The sequence below is a fragment of the Salmo salar genome, chromosome ssa26, assembly GCF_905237065.1.
Source record: "Salmo salar chromosome ssa26, Ssal_v3.1, whole genome shotgun sequence".
NCBI lineage: Eukaryota > Metazoa > Chordata > Actinopteri > Salmoniformes > Salmonidae > Salmo > Salmo salar.
This window is the reverse complement of record NC_059467.1, coordinates 19,329,523-19,349,549: the sequence shown is the minus strand read 5'-3', so window position 1 is coordinate 19,349,549 and position 20,027 is coordinate 19,329,523. Positions and strand designations below refer to the sequence as shown.

The window sequence follows — 20,027 nt, the reverse complement described above, 5'->3', positions numbered from 1 at the left end:
TGTAAATGAAGGCAGCAGCTCTGTGATGTGCAGTGTGTTCTCTCCATGCCAGTTAGAGATCACACACCCAGTGGGGGCGGCAGAGGATTCAATCATATGAGCTGGGGCGCAGTAAACTAATGAATCCAAATAAAATTATCCAAACGATAGGCTGCCTAAACAATAGGCCTGAGAGACACCAAAACAATTATAGCAATTTAAAAAACTTTTCATTTTTAAAAGACCTCCGAACTAAAAACATAGGGGGAAAGCACAGTGACAGCCACCCACAGATGTAGTCATTTACAGAATTGGGTAGCGGGGGTGGACAGTGAACTGAGTTTGATCGCATTTCTGAAACCAGCAGTACTAATTCATCACCACTATGTGTACATGTTCTGAGAGAGTAGAACCGTAGAGCAAAGAGACGGGGATGATTCTCGATGTATTCAATAGTGGAGAGTTGCTGAGCAGGAGCTGTAACGGTTGGCTCTAACCTTCAGATCACTGAGGATGACCACCCCAGAGTTTTTGTAGTTCTTTTTCTTCAGTTTGTACTTTGGATTTATGCAATCCCATGTGACCTTCAACACAAGAGGTAGACAATACATACAGAAACACAGTTATGAGTCGTGACTTCTGCTACAGACCTGCGGTATGACTTTCAGAACACAGAACAGCAGCGCGACATTTCTTTCATCTATTTCTGTCTTTGTCAGAGATAAGTGACACATCAGTGACACACATTCAACAGTGACTGACACCACTCTCTCTCTCCTTTCGACTGACCTTGTTTCCACCGCCAATTTTCTGCATTTCTCGGAAGGTGGCATAAAACTCTCCGATGAAGTCGTGTTTTCCCCTGGAGTCGGAATCCCAGACTAGGCACTGTGACACAACCACACAGTGACAGACAGAACCCTCTGATATTGACTGTTCATTCACCAGTAAGTTACTTCATTCACCAGTTCCGTTCCTTCATTCATCAATACCACAGCAGCAATGTTAAACCATCCCACTATGACTTCCTGTGTTTCTTACCTTGAGCTTCCTGTCCTCATCACAGCTACACAGAGAGATGAGAGACACTTTAAAGGGCTCCCACACGGGGTTCAGGTTGTTTTTGATTACCTGCAACAGCAAGAGCACATTAGACATGAATAACTTTCACCACACATGGAGAAGGAGAGGTAGATACAGAGAGGAGGAATGAATGTGTCTATTACCTCAGTTCTGTGAACGAGCTGTTCCGTCCCATCATCGTTGATTCGATATATTTCCAAAAAGGGGTCTGACTTACTGAAGAGATCCTGCCAAATATACAAACCAATCAAACATAAAACACTAATTCTGGTTGGGCCATTAATGTAGTCATTTATCTCAGACAATCAAATAACAAACAAGTTGTTGAAATCACACACACACACACACAGATGTCATCATGTTAACTTTGACACAGCTTGTCCCCTGCCTGTGCATGTGGTGTATTGTTCACTGCTGTGACAAATCAAATCAGGAAAATGGCGTGAAAGAGTCATTTGACATTGAGTCTCAAGGTAAGGCTGAGAGCAACTACAGCTTGTTTGGGTCAATTGATTGTTTAGGGCCCAACAGACAGTATTTCTGTACATTGTGTAGTGTATGTGTGTGAGAGTGTTAGAGAAAGGAATGGAGGGAGAAAGAACGAGTGTGTGAGAGAGTGAGAGGGGGGCACAAAACAAGATATTTAATGTCACCATTTCTCGCTGCATTAGCCTGATACAGCTCCACAGGGACAGCCAGAGAGGAAAGAGAGGGAGGTAGCCCCCAATATCGTTGTCACGGCAACCCCTTGCCGTGACAACGATGGACTGACGTGCATTACAAGTGCATTTGTCTGTCAACATTGAATCACTGTCCAGCAATAACAGCTCTCACCAATTATATAATCAGCACCATTAATTAAGTTACCTATACCTTTGACCAGCTCGGTCTACTGAGTTCCATAATGTCCCCCAGCAGTTCGTTCAGTACCTTGGACAGCATTTCAGGCAGCATTACAGTATTAGAAATAAATGGGGGATATTTCATTGCCTGATCCATGTTGGTCATACTGTTGTTGTCACAGCAACTCTTTCCATCTACAATTATATAGATTTTCTACGTATCTCACTTCTCCAGTACCTTGAAAACAAAAGGTTAAACATTCAAGAAGTTTAAATTCAAACCTTTGAGAAGGTACTTTGTCCGAGCCATCAACCATTGTGCTGGTAAATCAACTGCAATATTAAAGTGCCTCATCACATCTGATCACCATTGTGACGCAGGCAGTATTTATAGCCTGTGTGTATAGATCATGTGCATAGTCTATTAGAGTAATATTTCTCAGTGTAATGGGATCCTCAAAGTCATTGGGATGGAGAGATTCCATACAAAGATAGTAGCCTGGCAATTAATCTGCCTGAGCATGTGGCCATCCCACCACGTCCCCCCCTCCCACTTTCCATCTCCCGCTCTCTGACTATCTTTCTCCCCTCCCTAAAAGGGTTATTCGGCTGTCCCCATAGGAGAACCCTTTGAATAACCCTTTTTGGTTCCAGGTAGAATCATTTTTGTTACAAATAGAACTGTTTGGGGTTTCATGTAGAACCCTTTACACAGAGGGTTCTACATAAAACCAAAAATGGTTCCAACGGGAACCAAAAAGTGCTTTTACCTGGAACCCAAAAAGGGTTCTCCTATGTGGACAGCCGAATAACCTTTTTGGAACCCTTTTTCTAAGAGTTAAAGTAGTTTGCTGACAGGGTTGGGCAACTGAAATGTAATTATGTCAATAAGAAAAGGAAAGAGAATGTTTTAAAGCACACCATACCACACTTGATGGATTTCCCTGCCTCCAATGTACACTGAAGATTTGATTAGCCTTTATTGCTTGTGTCTAAATCACAAACAGTGCAATTGGAAATCTGTTTTTATTTCCACATGGAATTGCTCATCATGACCCTATTTCTACTGGGTTAGGTCCAATCAGCCAATCAAAAAGACGGTACATTGCTAACTCTAATAAATGCATTACAAAGGAGCCTGGGCTCTGCTCTGATGAATACACACTAAGCAGAGCTTTACTTCCACTCCCTGTTAACTTTCTGTTAACTTTCCAACACTGCTTAGATTCAGAGGCCAATTGCACCCTTTGCTTAGTAGCATTCTGAGAGCATAGAGAGGCAGGAAGAAGATTTCTGCTATAATCATTGATGTCAGAGAGTTATTCCAGTCTTGTTGACTGAGATATGAACCTTCTGCCTTGAGCCTTGTGTGGGTGTGCCAGCTCTACTGTAGGTGCCTCAGTGCTCCAGCTCCCAAAATCTGCTGCCAAATATCTTTCGTAACCCTCCTAAATGCTCTACCGACAACAAACTCCCTCTTTCTGAGCTCCATGCATTTTCCATAGCTTTTCTCCGTCAAGCCATTTATTGAAAAACTACTGCTGTCTGTGCTGTCTTTGCACAGAGAGCCCCATGTTGGATTGATTTCCTCATCTTGTGTTAGGGCGCAGGAATTTAGAGTTGAAAAGGACAGGTCGATCATGTCCTTTGGATATTGCAAGGCAGCCTTTCAGAGCCAGGATACTTGAAATGTATAAATTCCTAAATTGCAGACAAAAAGGGAATGGTAGGAAAAAAGGGGGGGAAAACAGTATTTTTCAGATAATCACTAAGAGTATGTTTTAGCCTGAGGCAGAGAAAGTGAGGGAGGAAGACCCTGAGAGATATGCAGAGAAAAGGAGGAAGACCCTGAGAGATATGCTGAGTAAAGGAGGAAGACCCTGAGATATATGCTGAGTAAAGGAGGAAGAGAAGGAGAAAGGCGGAGATATTAGTTGAGAGATAAGGAGAGAGAGGGATAGAGAGAGGATAAGTGTGGAGGCGTTCGGGTACGGCTTTTTGCTGCTGTAGGAAGAACAGACACCTGCAGAGCTTCAGGGCCAGTGGTCCATTGTGGGATGCTTTGTGTGGAGGGGCTGTTTGCAAACAGAGAACCACACCGTAACAACACTTTAGCACACACACACACACACACACACACACCAACACACAAACAAACACGCACACATTGATCTCACACTGATCTCCGCCCTCATCTTCCTCTGGCTATCTGTCAAAGGTCCATGACACACCATTCTCACAATGCCTGTCTCAACGGGGAACCAGCATTTACAGAAAGCCAAGTTCAATTCAGACTTAATAGAACAAATGCTGAAATGTATGTTGTATGCCTTTGTCATATCCTCCAGTAAATATTAGTGTAAAGCATATGGATCTAAATAAATGTTACATTTATAAGTGTAGAAAATCCGTATCATCATTGTATATCTTTCTTGTCTTGTTAATGACTGATTATGTCAAAAAGAGAGAGATCCAATTCACAGGAGAGAGGTTCAACAGCCAGCAATAAGCACAAATTCACCCATGAACTATATTGACATTTCCATCAGGAGAAGGCCCCTAATCCCTTACCTTATCATCCAGTTTCTTGGCACAGAAGAACAGTTCAACATATCCATTGTTGCCAGAAATTTCTTCAGCGTTTACCTGAAAAAAGAAAAACGTTTTTTTGAGTAAGTCACATTTTTGCCAATGAGAATATTTTATTTTCCTCAGGCAGACAGCCTGTTGTATGACATGGGGATGGGACCATGAGTGTTATTACTTCAAAACTTCAACAGAAAGCTCACTCAAGCCCAGAAACGGATGTGGTTCCATTACTGTAATGCAGAGCTGGCCAAACGACTGCATGGGAGCTGGGTCCAAAGTTAGTCCACAAGACTGTTTGCTTGGCCCCCAAAAGGAATGCACTAATAGCTAAAAAGTTTATTATTCTGCATATTTAGAGGAATATTACAGACAGGCTAAGTTTTGTGAAAAAGCAGGTGAGAGAGAGAGAGAGAGAGAGAGAGTATAAAATCCATGTACACAAACAACAAGTGTGCAGTTGAAAATTGGCAATAAACACACAGATTTCCTTCCTCAGGGCCGTGGGGTGAGACAGGAATGCAGCTTGAGCCCCACCCTATTCAACATATACACTGAGTGTACAAAACATTAGGAATGCCTTCCTAATATTGAGTTGCACCCCATTTTACCTTCAGAACAGTCTCAATTCATTGGGACATGGACTCTACAAGGTGTTGAAAGCATTCCACAGGGATGCTGGCCCATGTTGACTGCAATGCTTCCCACAGCTGTGTCAAGTTGGCTGAACCATTCTTGATACACAGAGGAAACTTTTGAGCATGACAAACCCATCAGTGTTGTAGTTCTTGACTACACTCAAACCGGTGCGCCTGGCACTTACTACCATATCCCTTTCTAAGGCACTTAAACATTTTGTCTTTCCCATTTACCCTATATATGGCACACATACACAGTCAATGTCTTAATTGTCTCAAGGCTTAAAAATCCTTCTTTAGCCCGTCTCCTGTCCTTCATCTACACTGATTGGAGAGGACTTAACAAGTGACATCAATAAGTGATCATACCTTTCACCTGGATTCACCTGGTCAGTCTATGTCCTGGAAATGTTTTGTACAATCAGTGTACAATAAATATATCAATGAATTGGCGAGGGCAGTGGAACAGTCTGCAGCATCCAGCCTCACCCTTCTGGACTGAGCAATCAAAATGTCTACTGTTTGCAGATGATCTGGTTCTTATGTCCCCAACCAAGCAGGGCCTACAGCAGCACCTAGATATTCTGCACAGATTCTGTGAAACTTGGGCCCAATGAATCTCAGTAAAGAGAAAAATAATGGTGTTCCAAAAAAGCTCCTGTTACCAGGACAACAAATACAAATGAAATCTAGACACCGTTGCCCTAGAGCACACAAAGAACTATACCTACCTCGGCCTAAACATCAACACGACAGTTACCTTTCACAAGGCAGTGAAGGATCTAACACCATCAAAATGAATATACAACCGGTCATCCCAGTTACGATCTAGCAAAAAATACTTCAATCAGTTATAGAAGCCATTACTCTCTATGGTTGTGAGGTCTGGGGTCAACTCACCAAACAAGAATTCACAAAACGGGACAAACACCCAATTGAGACTCTACATACAGAATTCTGCCAAAAAATATACTTAGTGTACAACGCAAAGCCCCAAACAATGCATGCAGTGCTGTTAAAATCTATAACCACCTAAAAGGAAGCTATGACACACATTCCACCACAAAGCCCTCACCTACAGAGAGATGAACCTAGAGAAGTGTCCTCTCATCTAGCTGGTTCTGGGGTTCTGTTCACAAACACAAACAGACCCCACAGAGCCCCAGGACAGCAACACAATCAGACCCAACCAAATCATGAGAAAACACTTCGAGAACTATTTGACACACTGTAAATTATCAACCAAAAAACAGAGCAACTGTAGCTCAGTTGGTAGAGCATGGTGTTTGCAACGCATGGTGTTTGCAACGCCAGGGTTGTGGGTTCGATTCCCACGGGGGGCCAGCACAGAAGAAAAAAAAATGTATGAAATGTATGCATTCACTACTGTAAGTCACTCTGGATAAGAGCGTCTGCTAAATGACTAAAATGTAAAAATGTAATGCTATCTGTCCCTAAACAGTGAGTACACAGCAGCAAAATACCTGACCACTGTGACTGACCCAAAATTAAGAAAATCCTTGACAATGTAAAGACTCAGTGAGCATAGCCTTGCTTTTGAGAGAGGCCGCCATAAGGCAGACCTGGCTCTCGAGAGAAGACAGGCTATGTTCCCATTACCCACAAAATGAAGTGGAAACTGAGCTGCACTTCCCAACATTCTGCCAAACATATGACCACATTAGAAATACATATTTCCCACATATCACACAGACCCACAAATAATTTGAAAACAAATCAAACATTGATAAAGTCCCATATCTGTTAAGTGAAATACTACAGTGTGCAGTCACATCAGCAAGATTTGTGGACCGTTGCCATGAAAACAGGGCAACCAGTGGAGCACAAACAACATGGTAAATACCACCAATACTTATCTGTTTATTTCTCTTCCCCTACTATTCATACTACAACTATTTGCACATTGCTAAAACACTGTACATAACACTTTAAATGTCTATCTTTTTTAAACCTTTTTGAGTTCAATATTTTCAGTTAAATTCTAATTGTTTTTGGTTAATGTTGTTTTGTGTCTTCTCACTTTTGTTTATTGTTTATTTCACTTGCTTTGGCAATGTAAACACGTTTCCCATGCCAATGAAGCCCCTTTGAATTGAATAGAGGTAGAGGGGAGAGGGGAGAGGGGAGAGGGGAGGGGGGAGGGGAGGGTAGAGGGGAGAGGGGAGAGGGGGGGGAGGGGGGAGGGGGAGGGGAGGGGAGGGGGAGGGGAGAGGGAGAGGGGAGGGGAGGGGGAGGGGGAGGGGAGGGAGGGGAGGGGGAGAGGGGAGAGGGGGAGGGGAGGGGGAGGGGAGGGGAGGGGAGAGGGGGAGAGGGGAGAGGGGCGGGGGAGAGGGGCGGGGGGAGAGGGGGAGGGGGGAGCACTCTAAAAGTAGACACTAAAAGCAGACACAGTGTTGCATAGCTAATGGTGTGGTCAGAGCCCAAAGAGTTCCAGATACACTACAATGAGCCCATTACAGAGAGTGCTGCTCACCTTCAGAACCACTCCTGACAAACAGTTAGAAGGTTACAAGTCATCTCAGCACATTAGGACAAATTGTATTGGCCCTTTACTGCCCCTCACCTCCTAAATAAGTTTCATTACACACCGGTAAGCCAGTGAATCAAGTGCGGTCTATCTAACAGGACTTTATCTGCGCTCAAATGCACAACTACTACAATAATGAACAACATCTGTTGACTCAAAACAACAAGAACATTTCTACAGTAAAGTGTATGGTTTCTGTAATTCAAACAGAAGTGTAGCAATGGTCCAGTAAACTCTATGGGTCTCTCAGCTTCTCATTAATACAACACAGCAAAGCTATAACACTTGGTGCATGTGTCGTATCAGCAGATTGTCAAGCTTTCTGTACGTACAGTATGCATCTTGGATTAATATGATTTATTGTATCTCATATCATGGTGCCATTGTCCTGGTGAGTGTTGTGTAGGCATAATGTGTATTGGATTGTGGCCCGGCTATGAACGTTCCAGTTAGAAGACCATGGTAATGTGACGCTTGCCAGTGGGAGCCACAGTAACTGCATACAACGGTACCTTAATCCCTACCATTTGACCAACTGTTCTCCACATCCCATGTCCCCATATGCATGATGGACATCTGAGAGATGTGTTACAAAGACTGGGGAGGGATTTTTCACACAAAATAAAAACAGTTGACTGTTGTTCTGCCACCTTCCAGAATAGCCCGCAGGCACATTACAGGCAGACGCCATGTCATTCGGATCCATCTCACGGACAGACCTGACAAAGCCCAGGCCCATTATCATATCAGGAAAAGCCATTTTCAGAAACACCATGACACAGGTTAGCACTAATTCACTAGAATGCATTAAGCCCACACTGCTACAGGACTGTGCTTAAACAAACCCATTATATCCCCCATAACCGCCTCACAGCAAGCTGCCGTCATGTGATCGCATCCAATCAATGGTCATAATGGCAACACCAGCCAAAGGGAAGGATCCTTAAATGCCATCTTTACTTTGGCCAATTCCATCACAAGCAAGTCATTCTCAGCCCTTCTCTCCAAGGGCAATTTATGCGTAGTTTGTTAGGGTAAAATCAATAAAGATAGGTCTCAATAAGGCAAAAGGTCTGTTGTTGACGTTATCGGATTCACTCCTTGGTTAAAACCCCTTCTCTTTTCATCTCTGCAGTAGAAGAAGGCACTGAGAGATCAGAGACTCTGCACCTCTGACTTAACAGGAGCAGTGAGGAACACTGACTTTTCCTCCCACTCCACTAAAGGTCAGATTTGCAGGCTTGTTAAACACAGCTTCTCTGTGTTGTTCCCTTTTGTATGGCAATCTAATGTTGCCCTGGCAGATGGTGTTGAGACCATCCAACAGAATCAACACTCTGTGCTTTAACGTCCCCCTCTCTTTGTCATGATAGATATTGTGTATGAGTCATGATTCTTTGTACAGAGAAGCATCCCTACATCACAGGATTCACATAAGCTATTTGCTTGAATTGATTTAACAAGTCATTGCATTTGATTTTGCTTGCCACTGTTATTGCAACAGTGAGGCAATGGTGAGCGAGATCAATAGGATGATGAATAGGGGAAACCTACCGTGATGGTGGATTTCCCAGCGTACTTCGCATACTTTAGGAATAAAGGTTTCACCATCTTCTTCTGGGCTACAATCTGTGGAACACAGGAAAACTATGAATGACTGGTGACTAGTGAAGCAGTGAGAAGTATTACAGGACAATTAGTACGAAAGCAGTTTGAGAGCAGTATGACGAGGACTGGTGACCTCTAACCTTAACCCTCTGACCTCTGTTGTTGGTGAGCAGCAACTCGGCACACTGTTCCATTCAGTTTATGTGTGGTGAGTGATTTGATTAGACATAAGAAATGGTACATTGGATAACTGAGTGGAAGGGTCAGACATTCAGTACAGGACCTGGCCGAGCGTACACTCCACCCCACCCAGGAAGTCGTCATCGCGGGTGCCAATACTGTGGGTGCCATGGATGTCGTAGACCTCGAACCGCAGCTTCTGCACTTCCTCAAAGTAGTAGTCCAGGGTGAAGACCTTGGCAAAGACCGGGTGCAGGTTGCTCTTGATCACCTCTGTCCTGTCAAGCTGAAGCGACAAGAATGGAGAAAAAGGCACAGCATTAGAATGTGGACACGTTGTTGGATATTACTGGAGAAACTCGGACCTCCAACTCAACTCTCTAATGAGAGCTTCCTACCAATTAAACATAAAAAGTGCAGTTTTATATGCAATGTACATTGTATCAGTTCATTTGCGATGCTAATTAATGTATGGGACATGGTGATGCATTCATGGGCACATGGGAATGCAGGAACTACAGCCAAAGACCCATCTGCACCTGGATCACTGTTACAGCCACTGTTGGCATTCTTGTTTGTTTTCCTGTTGATTAGACCAAAATGGAAATCTTGTGAAGATTTTGTTCAGACAGTGACAGCAGAGAGGATTTTAGTGGACTGAGGGCTGAGAGCTCAGCAGACACACAGCTCATCCATTGCCATGCTTGAACATTCATACACCTGTTTATCTAATACACCTGGTTCATGCCTAAACTCTCCACATTGCCACCTGCTTTCAGTGTAGCACAGAGGCTGCGTTTACGCAGGCAGCCCGACTCTGATCTTTGACCAATCAGATCAGCTCTTTTGCCAATAATTGGGCAAAATATCAGAATTGGGCTGCCTATGTAAACCCAGCCAGAGTGTACCCATCTAGCACCCAGACAAATGATGTCCCGTTCAGTAGCATCCAGCATCCAATTATGTCCAGTACCAGATAAATGATTGTTAATTTAACTCCAAGCTAGGTATTCTGAGGGGAGTCAACTCATCATCAAAAGCATATGTGTCCCCTAAAGATGCTATCAGTAAATTAAGTGACCTAAAAAGCTGTGTTTGAACCATGGTTTAAGTGTTTCACGGTTTAAGTGAATCAATGGATTTCAAACTGGTTATTGAAAAGGCATATTAAAAAATAATTCAAGCCTAAGGCATCTGTCAATCTAAATCTGGTAGAAACTTAAAATGCCATAAATATTTTACTCATTTCCATTTATTTTAATTTGAGGAAAAGGTTGTGATGGTAAAACAGAAGATAAAGTCAGAAAGTCATCAAACACAGGTAGTTAAATATGAAAGGCAAATTGACATAATCTCCATAGTTTGACCTAAAAAAGAAATACTCTAGAGATTGCCATCAATCTCAATACAGGCCTAGACATCAATCTCACTAACAACCTTACCATAGCAAAGCCAAATCCCACCTGTCCATCAAGAATAAAGCTCCCTGATCAGCAGCTCTGTCAAAACTCTCTAAAGTCAGAGTCAACATGGGCCCCACACACCAAACGCCATGAACATACATGGCACACTATAGTACACACATGCACGTCCACGTTAACATTCAGATATTCAGGAGTTAATCCTACTGCTTTACCTCATGCTGTTTGCCTTGAGCTGACGAGAACACGCACAGACACACACACGCACATACACACACACTCACAATGGTTGATGAGAAGCAACAGAGAAAGCATGTACCTTTTCTCACTGACAATCACTGTGGAGTAAAGAGTCTAGTCTGCCAGTCCTAATTAGTGACACCTCAGGAGTGTTAAAGACAATGTTATTAAGTATACTGATACAGGTGACCTGAGGAATGGGGGTGGGTTGTCTTGTTATTCATTATTGACCTTGCAAACAGTACAAAGAGTGGTTAATTTCTCAGGAGATAACAGCCAAGACTCTCCAGCCCTCCTCCTCTCGCTGTTTCTCTCATTCTCTCTCTCAGTCTTTCTCTCTCTCGATCTCTTCCTGTGCTATCTGGTTGGACATATTTGTGAACACGGATAAGTTTGTTTCCGTGTGTGAAGAAAGCTACCCAGAGCCACAGAGGAAGGGCTGTGCCTGTGTGATGCCTACCCCTGTGATGCCCATTCATCTGGGGTGGTAGGGAGAGTCTACAGAGAGGTGACTGTCTGACGTATGATCTCTGAGATCCCAGGGAGTCAGCTCCCTCTCTCCTCACTCTCTCCTGCTTGCCAGCAGTCGGTCCTGAATGGGAGACCAGATGCTGCTGGAAGTGAGGTTGGAGGGTCAGTAGGGGGCACTCTGGCCAAAGGAGCTCCTAATAGAGTACCACAGTATGCGTCGTAAAACCTAGCGGACAAACAAGAAAATGGTTCCAATCGTTTTTCTCATAGGTGATTTTAGAAATACTTAAAATAAGGGCTGTGTTTGGTGTAGGATTACCCTAGCGAGAAGTTTTGATAACCGTGTAAATGGACAAGGTGACTTTTATCAATATATTTGCCTGTATTTACCCCCCCAAAATGAAATGCTATTTAGCTGCTAATGTAGCTATCAAAAAATACTACAAACGCAATGATGATCTGGACGAGACTGCCTAATCGAGGTAGATGTAACAATCATTTGGGGTGGTGCAGTGGACTAAGACATTGCATCGCAGTGCTAGAGGTGTCACTACAGACCCGGGGTCAATCCCGGGCTGTATCACAACCGGCCGTGATCGGAAGTCCCATAAGGTGACGCACAATTGGCCCAGTGTCGTGAGGGTTTGGCCGGGGTAGGTTGTCATTGTAAATAAACATGTGTTCTTAACTGACTTGCCTGGTTAAATAAGAAACAAATATCTAATGTTAGCTACATTTAGGAATTAATAACTTGGCAAAATGTCTTTAAATGAACAATTCTGTGAACTGTCTTGTGCAAGTTTTAAATTGACACAATACCTGTTAGCAAAGGTGTCAGCTAGAGATGACGTGCAGGAGCTTGGATATGTAGTCTTGCATTACCTTTCATGCTAATTAGGATTTCGAATCTGAGCGTAAATAGAGACTAATATATTGATAAATTGTCCAAGAGAGATTTACATGGTTATCAAAAAGTCACGCCAGAGTAAGCCTACACGAAACACAACCCTTATTTTAAATGTTTCTAAAATTCCCTATGGGAAAAATGTATGGTGGAAAAACGATTGGAACCATTTCCCTGTTTGACCGCTAGGTTTTATGGGTATGATGACACCCTCACTGTAGGGCTCTATGCCCCAGGGCAGTGAAGGGGACATTGCACTGAGTAGGGTCTTTCAGATGGGATTTTAAAATGGGTGTCCTGACTCTCTGTGGGCATAAAAAAATTCCATGCCACTTATCGTAAGAGTAGGGGTGTAATGCCGCGTTCAAAAAAACTGGGAACTCTAGAAAACAACTAGCTCCAACTGCGATAAATCTTTTTGAACGGTCATCCAACTCGGAATTCCAAGTCGGAAACTTGGGCATCTTTCTAGAGCTACGACTTCCCGACCTGAAGATAACTGATGTCATGATTTGACCATGTTTTTTACCCAACAGAGAACAGAGGAATCTCATTAAGTCATTTTCATACAGGGAAGGTGGTATCAGTGACAAACACTAGAATGCAAAACTGCTACAGGTGGAGGGGGATACAGAGAGGAAAAATGTGAATCGATTTCTTGATACCTAACTTTTATAAAATAAGTCTAATCACATCTTCAACTAAAAAATGTAGGCGTTTTTTTTGTTCCCTTGTGTCCATGGAAGCACCGCTGCAACGCGTTATATTTTACAGTGAAGGCTGCAGAAGCCTTCCTTTGACGGCAAGTCTTTCGTCTGCACACCCGCCACATGTGCGTGATTGGCTGGGGAACGACGGCTGGCTGGTGGCAGAATATTGTATATACATTCGTTCATATGGGCAGAATATTGAATAAAAGTCATAAATAATGTGCTGCATTCGTTCGGCAGGAGAGAGAGAAGCGAGATCTGTGTGGATTTAGCTACCCGCTCTCTCTCAGCCTTCGGCAGGATGAGCAAATTATTTGCATGACAATGTTGCTTCCCTGTTCAGATGGATGAGAGCAAAGGAGTTGGCCACCAAAGACTCAAATACAGAGTAGTACAAGACATCATATCCCAAGGGAGTGTTCATTCAAAGGCCTCTTCCCCAGCCCAACTATCTTGACACAGCTCTCTGTTTTGCTGAATTCTATCTTTAGTAAAACCATGAAGTGGCTTCTACATCGACAAACATGCTCCAGACACTGTATATCAACACCACTGGTATCGTTAAGATCAGTGGCATGTATTGATGGATGCTAAGGGAAGCCAGGCTTTCCCAAATCATTTACCAAGAAAAAAACATAAAATGATATATCTTTCATTTCTCTGTGTTTTCATAATTGACCTTCAATTCACAAGAGGCTGAATGTGTCTCACCGGAGAAAGCATCAGATCGAGAGAAACAGCGCCCCTCTGTCTCTGTAGGCCATCTATTTGATGCGGTCTGGTCATAAAGAGTACGATATTGCTGCCACCCGTAGCATTGAACGCAAGGGAAACCAGCAAGCGTTTGGTCTAAAAGTATAAATTATAAAATAATAGCCAGTCAGCATTGAGCTCAACTGTGAATGGTCCTGGCGTACCAAAATAAAGTGTCAAGGGAAGCCAGTTTGGATTTGGCTTCAGTCCTATCATAGATCTCGTTTTGTTGTTGTCCTCCGGTAGCTAGCTAGCTAGCTAGCTAAAATTGGCCCTTTCCTAAATTAGATGGAGTTAGGGATTTGGACTTGTGGTTTTACTTAGTTCTCTGTACAGGCCAATGATTATAAAGGCAATTTTGATCCAACCATAAACTACATTGTGCCCCTGGACTGAGAGGATGGAGGTTCAATATGTAGCTAAATGTAGAAGGCTAAAATTGCCCATGAAAGGAAGTTGGGCTAGCAGCAATCATTTTAGCCAGGTAGCCTAGGACAACAAAGAAATAAGAGTGTACTGTATGACAGTCATAGACAACTCAGTCAACATGAAATACTTTCACCAACACACACACACACACACACTCACACACACACACACACACACACACACACACACAAATCAGAACCATGGACAGCCACATCATATGTACCTTACATGGATTGGACTAAATAGTTTTTGGTATCTTTTAGTTGTCACTGTATTAGACTAAGCATAGGTGATTTGGTGATGTTGAAATGGTGCTGTAATAGTGGCGGCAGCTCCTGTTTTCTTTGCGACTTGCAGTATCTCTCTGTGGTTCTAAATTGTAGTTGTTTAGTAGTCTGAAAATGTCAGAAACATGAACTTTCTTGACCATGCTGTAGGTCATGTAACTGTTTGTTACATGCAATATGCTTTGTGGACTACACCGGACAACGGCTGCTCTCTGGTTTTGTGATGAAACAAAGGGGTGGTTGAATTTGTCCTGCCACTGTGTTTGATTATTGTCTCTGCCTTAGGCCTATATATCACAGTAGCAAGGCAAACAAACTAACAGGTTATAGAGCAAACAACACAATTATCACAACAGAGGTTGTAATATGGCTTTTTTTCTGTCTTGGCTTCCCCAGTGATTTTACCCACGCACCGCTTCTGGTTAACATACATTTGGTCATGCAGTGTATGTGGACACCTGCTCATTGAACATCTCATTCCAAAATCATGGGCATTAATATGGAGTTGGTCCCCCCTCTGCTGCTATAACAGCCTACACTCTTCTGGGATGGCTTTCCACTAGATGCTGGAACATTTCTGCAGGGACTTGCTTCCATTCAGCCACAAGAGCATTAGTGAGGTCAGGTACTGATGTTGAGCGATCAGGCCTGGCTCGCAGTGGGCATTCCAATTCATCCCAAAGGTGTTCGATGGGGTTGAGGTCAGGGCTCTGTGCAGGCTAGTCAAGTTCTTCCCCATCTATCTCGACAAACCATTTCTGTGTGGACCTCGCTTTGTGCATGGGGGTATTGTCATGCTGAAACAGGAAAGGGCCTTCCCCAAACTGTTGCCACAAAGTTAGACGCATAGAATCGTCTAGAATGTAATTGTATGCTGAAGCATTAAGATTTCCCTTCACTGGAACTAAAGAGCCTAGCCTGAACCATGAAAAACAGACCATCATTCCTCCTCCACCAAACTTTACAGTTGGCACTATGCATTCGGTCAGGTAGCTTGCTCCTGGCATCTGCCAAATCCAGATTTGTCCATCGGACTGCCAGATGGTGAAGCGTGATTCATCACTCCAGGGAACACGTTTCCACTGCTCTAGAGTCCAATGACGACGAGCTTTACACCACCCCAGCCTACGCTGGCATTGCACATGGTGATCTTAGGCTTGTGTGCAGCTGCTCAGCCATGGAAACCCATTTCATGAAGCTCCCAAAGAACAGTTATTGTGCTGACGTTACTTCCAGAGGCAGTTTGAAACTTGGTAGTGAGTGTGTCAACCGAGGACAGACGATCTTTACACGCTTCAGCACTCGGTGGTCCCGTTCTGTGAGCTTGTGTGGCCTACCAAATCGTGGCTGAGCTGTTGTTGCTCCTAGAAGTTTCCACTTCACAATAACAGCACTTACAGTTGACCAGGACAGCTCTAGCAGGGCAGAAATTTGACGAACTGACTTGTTGGAAAGGTGGCATCCTATGACTGTGCCATGTTGAATGTCACTGAGCTCTTCCATGGAGATTGCATGGCTGTGTGCATGATTTTATACCTCTGAAATAGCCGAATTCACTAATTTGAAGTCCGCTATATATGACTGATATTCTGTATATCTATAAGGCAGTTTGAATTATAGATGGTTACCAAAGAAATCCATCTTTGTTCCTTCAGCCCACCTTCAGCCCATTGCGTTCTCATTTGAGAAGCATTCTCCACTGACATGGATGATATGGTTATTCGGAGCATTAGGTTGTATCAATTATATCACCTCCTAATGCTCGAGCTGAATTTAGGGGAGTTATGTAAACTACTCAAATGCTCAGCTTGCAGAGAACCCAGGTTAATCTCCTCATGAAATGTTGTTTTATTGCATTACCACAGCGACAAATTGATTAGTGTGTGCTCAACACTATCAGCCAAGCTTCATTATTGCCAAAGCCTCGGAACACATTTCTCATTCATAACCATTAACTGGGCCTCAATAAATGCTTCCCATCTCAACACACTACGATTTGGCATTGTCACTGTTAATCATTATCTGGCAATGCCTGGAGGAGAGGCAAAAACATTGGGGCATAATTGCAACAAACACTGAGTGTACAAAAAAATGTGGAACATTAGGAACCCCTTGCTAATATTGAGTTGCACCCCCTTTTGCCCTCAGAACAGCCTCAATTCGTCAGGGCATGGACTCTACAAAGTTTCTCAGGGACGGTTTACTCTTGAAATGTCTTTGGTCTCTACTGACTTAGCTAAATCAGCTTTTAGTTTTCTTGCACCTTATTTGTGGAACAATCTTCAAAATGTTGTTAAATGTGATGTGATGCCTCTAGGACCATTCAGAAAGATGATTGAGGACCTTATTACTGATGTATGTGTTTTTTTTTTATGACCGGGTTTTTCTTTCTGCTTGCATTTTGTCTTTATATTGATGTCTATTTTCTGTAATTTATGTCATTCAGGGCTCATCTTTAAAAGAGACCTTGGTTAAATAAGGATAAATTAATACAATTCACAGGGATGTTGGCCCATGTTGACTCCAATGCTTCCCAAAGTTGTGTTAAGTTGGCTGGATGTCCTTTGGGGTGGTGGACCATTTTTGATACACACGGGAAACTGTTGAGCGTTAAAAAAAAACAGCAGCATTGCAGTACCATACCCCGTTCAAAGGCACTTAAATATTTTGTCTTGCCCATTCACCCTCTGAATGGCACACATACACAATCCATGTCTCAATTGTCTTTAACCTGTCTCCTCCTCTTCATCTACACTGATTGAAGTGGATTTAACGAGTGACATCAATAAGGGATCATAGCTTTCACCTGGATTCACCTGGTCAGTCTATGTCATGGAAGAGCAGGGATTCCCTCTTAAGGTTTGGACCCTTTTTTAAAAATTTTCACCTAAAATGACATACCCAAATGTAACTGCTCAGGACCTGAAGCAAGGATATGCATATTCTTAATACCATTTCAAAGGAAACACTTTGAAATTTGTGGAAATGTGAAAATAATGTAGGAGAATATAACACATTAGATCTGGTCAAATATAATACAAAGACGTGTTAAAAACGTGTTATTTTTCTTTTTTTTCTTTTCTTTTTTTTCATCTTTGAAATGCAAGAGAAATGCCAATATATGACTTAGGAATCTAGGCGCAATTTAGATTCTGGCCACTAGATGGCAGCAGTGTATGACTGAGTTTTAGACTGAGATGGCAACGTTTTAGACTAATCCAATGAACCATTGCATTTCTGTTCAAAATAGTACCAGGCTGGAACAGTGCCAGGCTGGAATCCCATCTCAAATCATCCAATCGCAAATCATCCCATCTCAAATGGGAACGCAATGGGCTGAAGGAACAAAGATGGATGGATTTCTTTGGCAACCACCTTTAATTCGAACTGCCTTATAGATATACAGAATATCAGTCATATATAGTGGACTACTGCATCATGGGAAATATGCTATTCATAGCTCACACACCCCCAGCTCATATTACAGATAGTGTACTAGTGTAATTCCAAGGCAGACAAGAAACTATGACCAGCAACTTAGAATGAGATAGTGAGAAAGAGATACGGAGAGTAGAGGAAGAAGCATGAAAAGGAAAATAAGATTTCCTGTCCACATCCCTCCTCCTGTGAACAATGTTCTCGGTGATCTGTTTGAGAATTTCAATTCAGTTTCAGGTAGCTACTCTATAAATCAGAATCCATTTCAAAAGAAAAGAAGATGGCAGCAATACCACCAAGCCAGCACCAGATACGTCACTTCTCCCTGGCTCTACTTTGTTCTCTGTGATCTGGTGCACTGCCCAGCTGTTGGGATAATGGGAGCAGGATTAAGATTTCATCCTCAGTCTGACACGTTCACACAAACAGCTCACTCCTGTCTTCAAGCCACCACTGCCGTTCCAGATAATACTTGTTTTCTCGAAATGTGGCTCAGCTTTGATATGGAGAAATGGAGGGCGGGGAGATGGCTGCCCCTCCCACTGTGCCGTCCATATCCTGCTAGGTGACAATGCCCTCCATTCAGTAGAAATAAGCACTCACTCTGGTTCACCTCATGCTATCCAACTCTGTCAGACACGGAATCATTGTTATTTTAATAAACTGGGGTCATACTACCCAATGTTACATGTCAACATCATAGAGATACTTATGCAGCTCATTACTGGCGTTTGTGCTGCACAGGCTTAGTTGTTTTAGCATCAACATCCATTGCTTATTGTTCATACAATCAGTACATTATGGAGCGAACAAAGTTAGTTAAGACTTTACCAGGCCAGTAGGTTGGGGACATACAGGGGATGGGGGGTACTCACCTCTGTCCACTGTCCCTGGTTCTGCACCATGAGTATGACACATGGGTCAGACTTGTTCAGTGTGTCTCGGTCCAGCAGGGCCTTGCAGGCGACGCGCAGCTCCACTTTGGAGACGCATGCGACAGGGCCACCGAGGGCGGCCCCTGGGGAGGTAGCATCCTGGATGTCATTCATCCTGGCTCAGGACCCGAGGTGTCAACCAGTAAGGAGCAAGAGATGGTGGGTGCTGCCGAGAGCTCAGAGTAATGGGAACTACTAGGGATGGCAAAGGGATTCAAGCCAAGCGAGGCACTGAAATCTCACAGAGTTAGATACATAGAAGAGAAGAATGGATAGTTGGACTTGGTAGTGAATGTTACAAAAGGGCAAAGAGTTCTCTCAGAGGTCTGTATTTGAGAGGAAGACAGGTGTCCTTTAATGTCTGCAGAGATAACAGACAGGGTGGGCCGAGCTGGATGGAGGTTGGGGAGTCTTGATTAGATGATCAGAAAGCTGTGGAGAGTCATTTACGATTCAGGATCAGCCAAAGTGTGTTTTCATGTGTTCTTCATGAAAAAGTTGTCCATGAGCATAACAACTGGGTTAAAAAAAAGAGTATGCTCCCAATCATCCTTCTCTTCAAAGTCCACACAGGTACCGTACCTATGTAAAGAAAACACAAATGAAAGGTCCAATGCAGCTGTTTTTATCTTAATATCAAATAATTTCTGAATAACAATAAAGTACCTTACTGTGATTGTTTTCAATTAAAATGGCCAAAAATACTTTCTTAGCAAAGAGCAATTTCTCAAGCAATGATTTTGCTAGGACTGTCTGTGAGTGGTCTGAAAACTAGATTATCATTGGCAAAGAGGTTTGGAACTGTCTTTCTTATTGGACTAATTACCGCCTGGTGATGTCACCAGGCAGGCCAAAACTCAATCCCAACAAAACAGGTTGAAATTTCAGGTGGTCTTGTCAAACAACTCTTGTACTAAAATGGCATAATAATTTTCAAAATGTCACAGTATTATTCCAAAATAGTTTGAATATATA

The 20,027-nt window shown here is 43.0% G+C and overlaps 1 protein-coding gene across 2 annotated transcripts in view; it reads right to left on the bottom strand.

Annotated features, from left to right (window-relative positions):
• LOC106587181 (copine-7) overlaps nt 1–20,027 on the bottom strand; it is a 38,370-nt gene that overhangs the window by 16,797 nt on the left and 1,546 nt on the right. For both annotated transcript variants that reach the window (XM_014175267.2, XM_014175269.2), the window contains exons 2-9: nt 18,993–19,634; nt 9,568–9,750; nt 9,231–9,305; nt 4,476–4,550; nt 1,206–1,289; nt 1,021–1,110; nt 769–867; nt 477–563 (exon numbers count right to left, since the gene is read on the bottom strand). In XM_014175267.2, coding sequence (XP_014030742.1) covers nt 477–563; nt 769–867; nt 1,021–1,110; nt 1,206–1,289; nt 4,476–4,550; nt 9,231–9,305; nt 9,568–9,750; nt 18,993–19,166 — 867 coding nt within the window. In that variant the 5' untranslated portion in view covers nt 19,167–19,634. The remainder of the gene's footprint in view (nt 1–476; nt 564–768; nt 868–1,020; nt 1,111–1,205; nt 1,290–4,475; nt 4,551–9,230; nt 9,306–9,567; nt 9,751–18,992; nt 19,635–20,027) is intronic.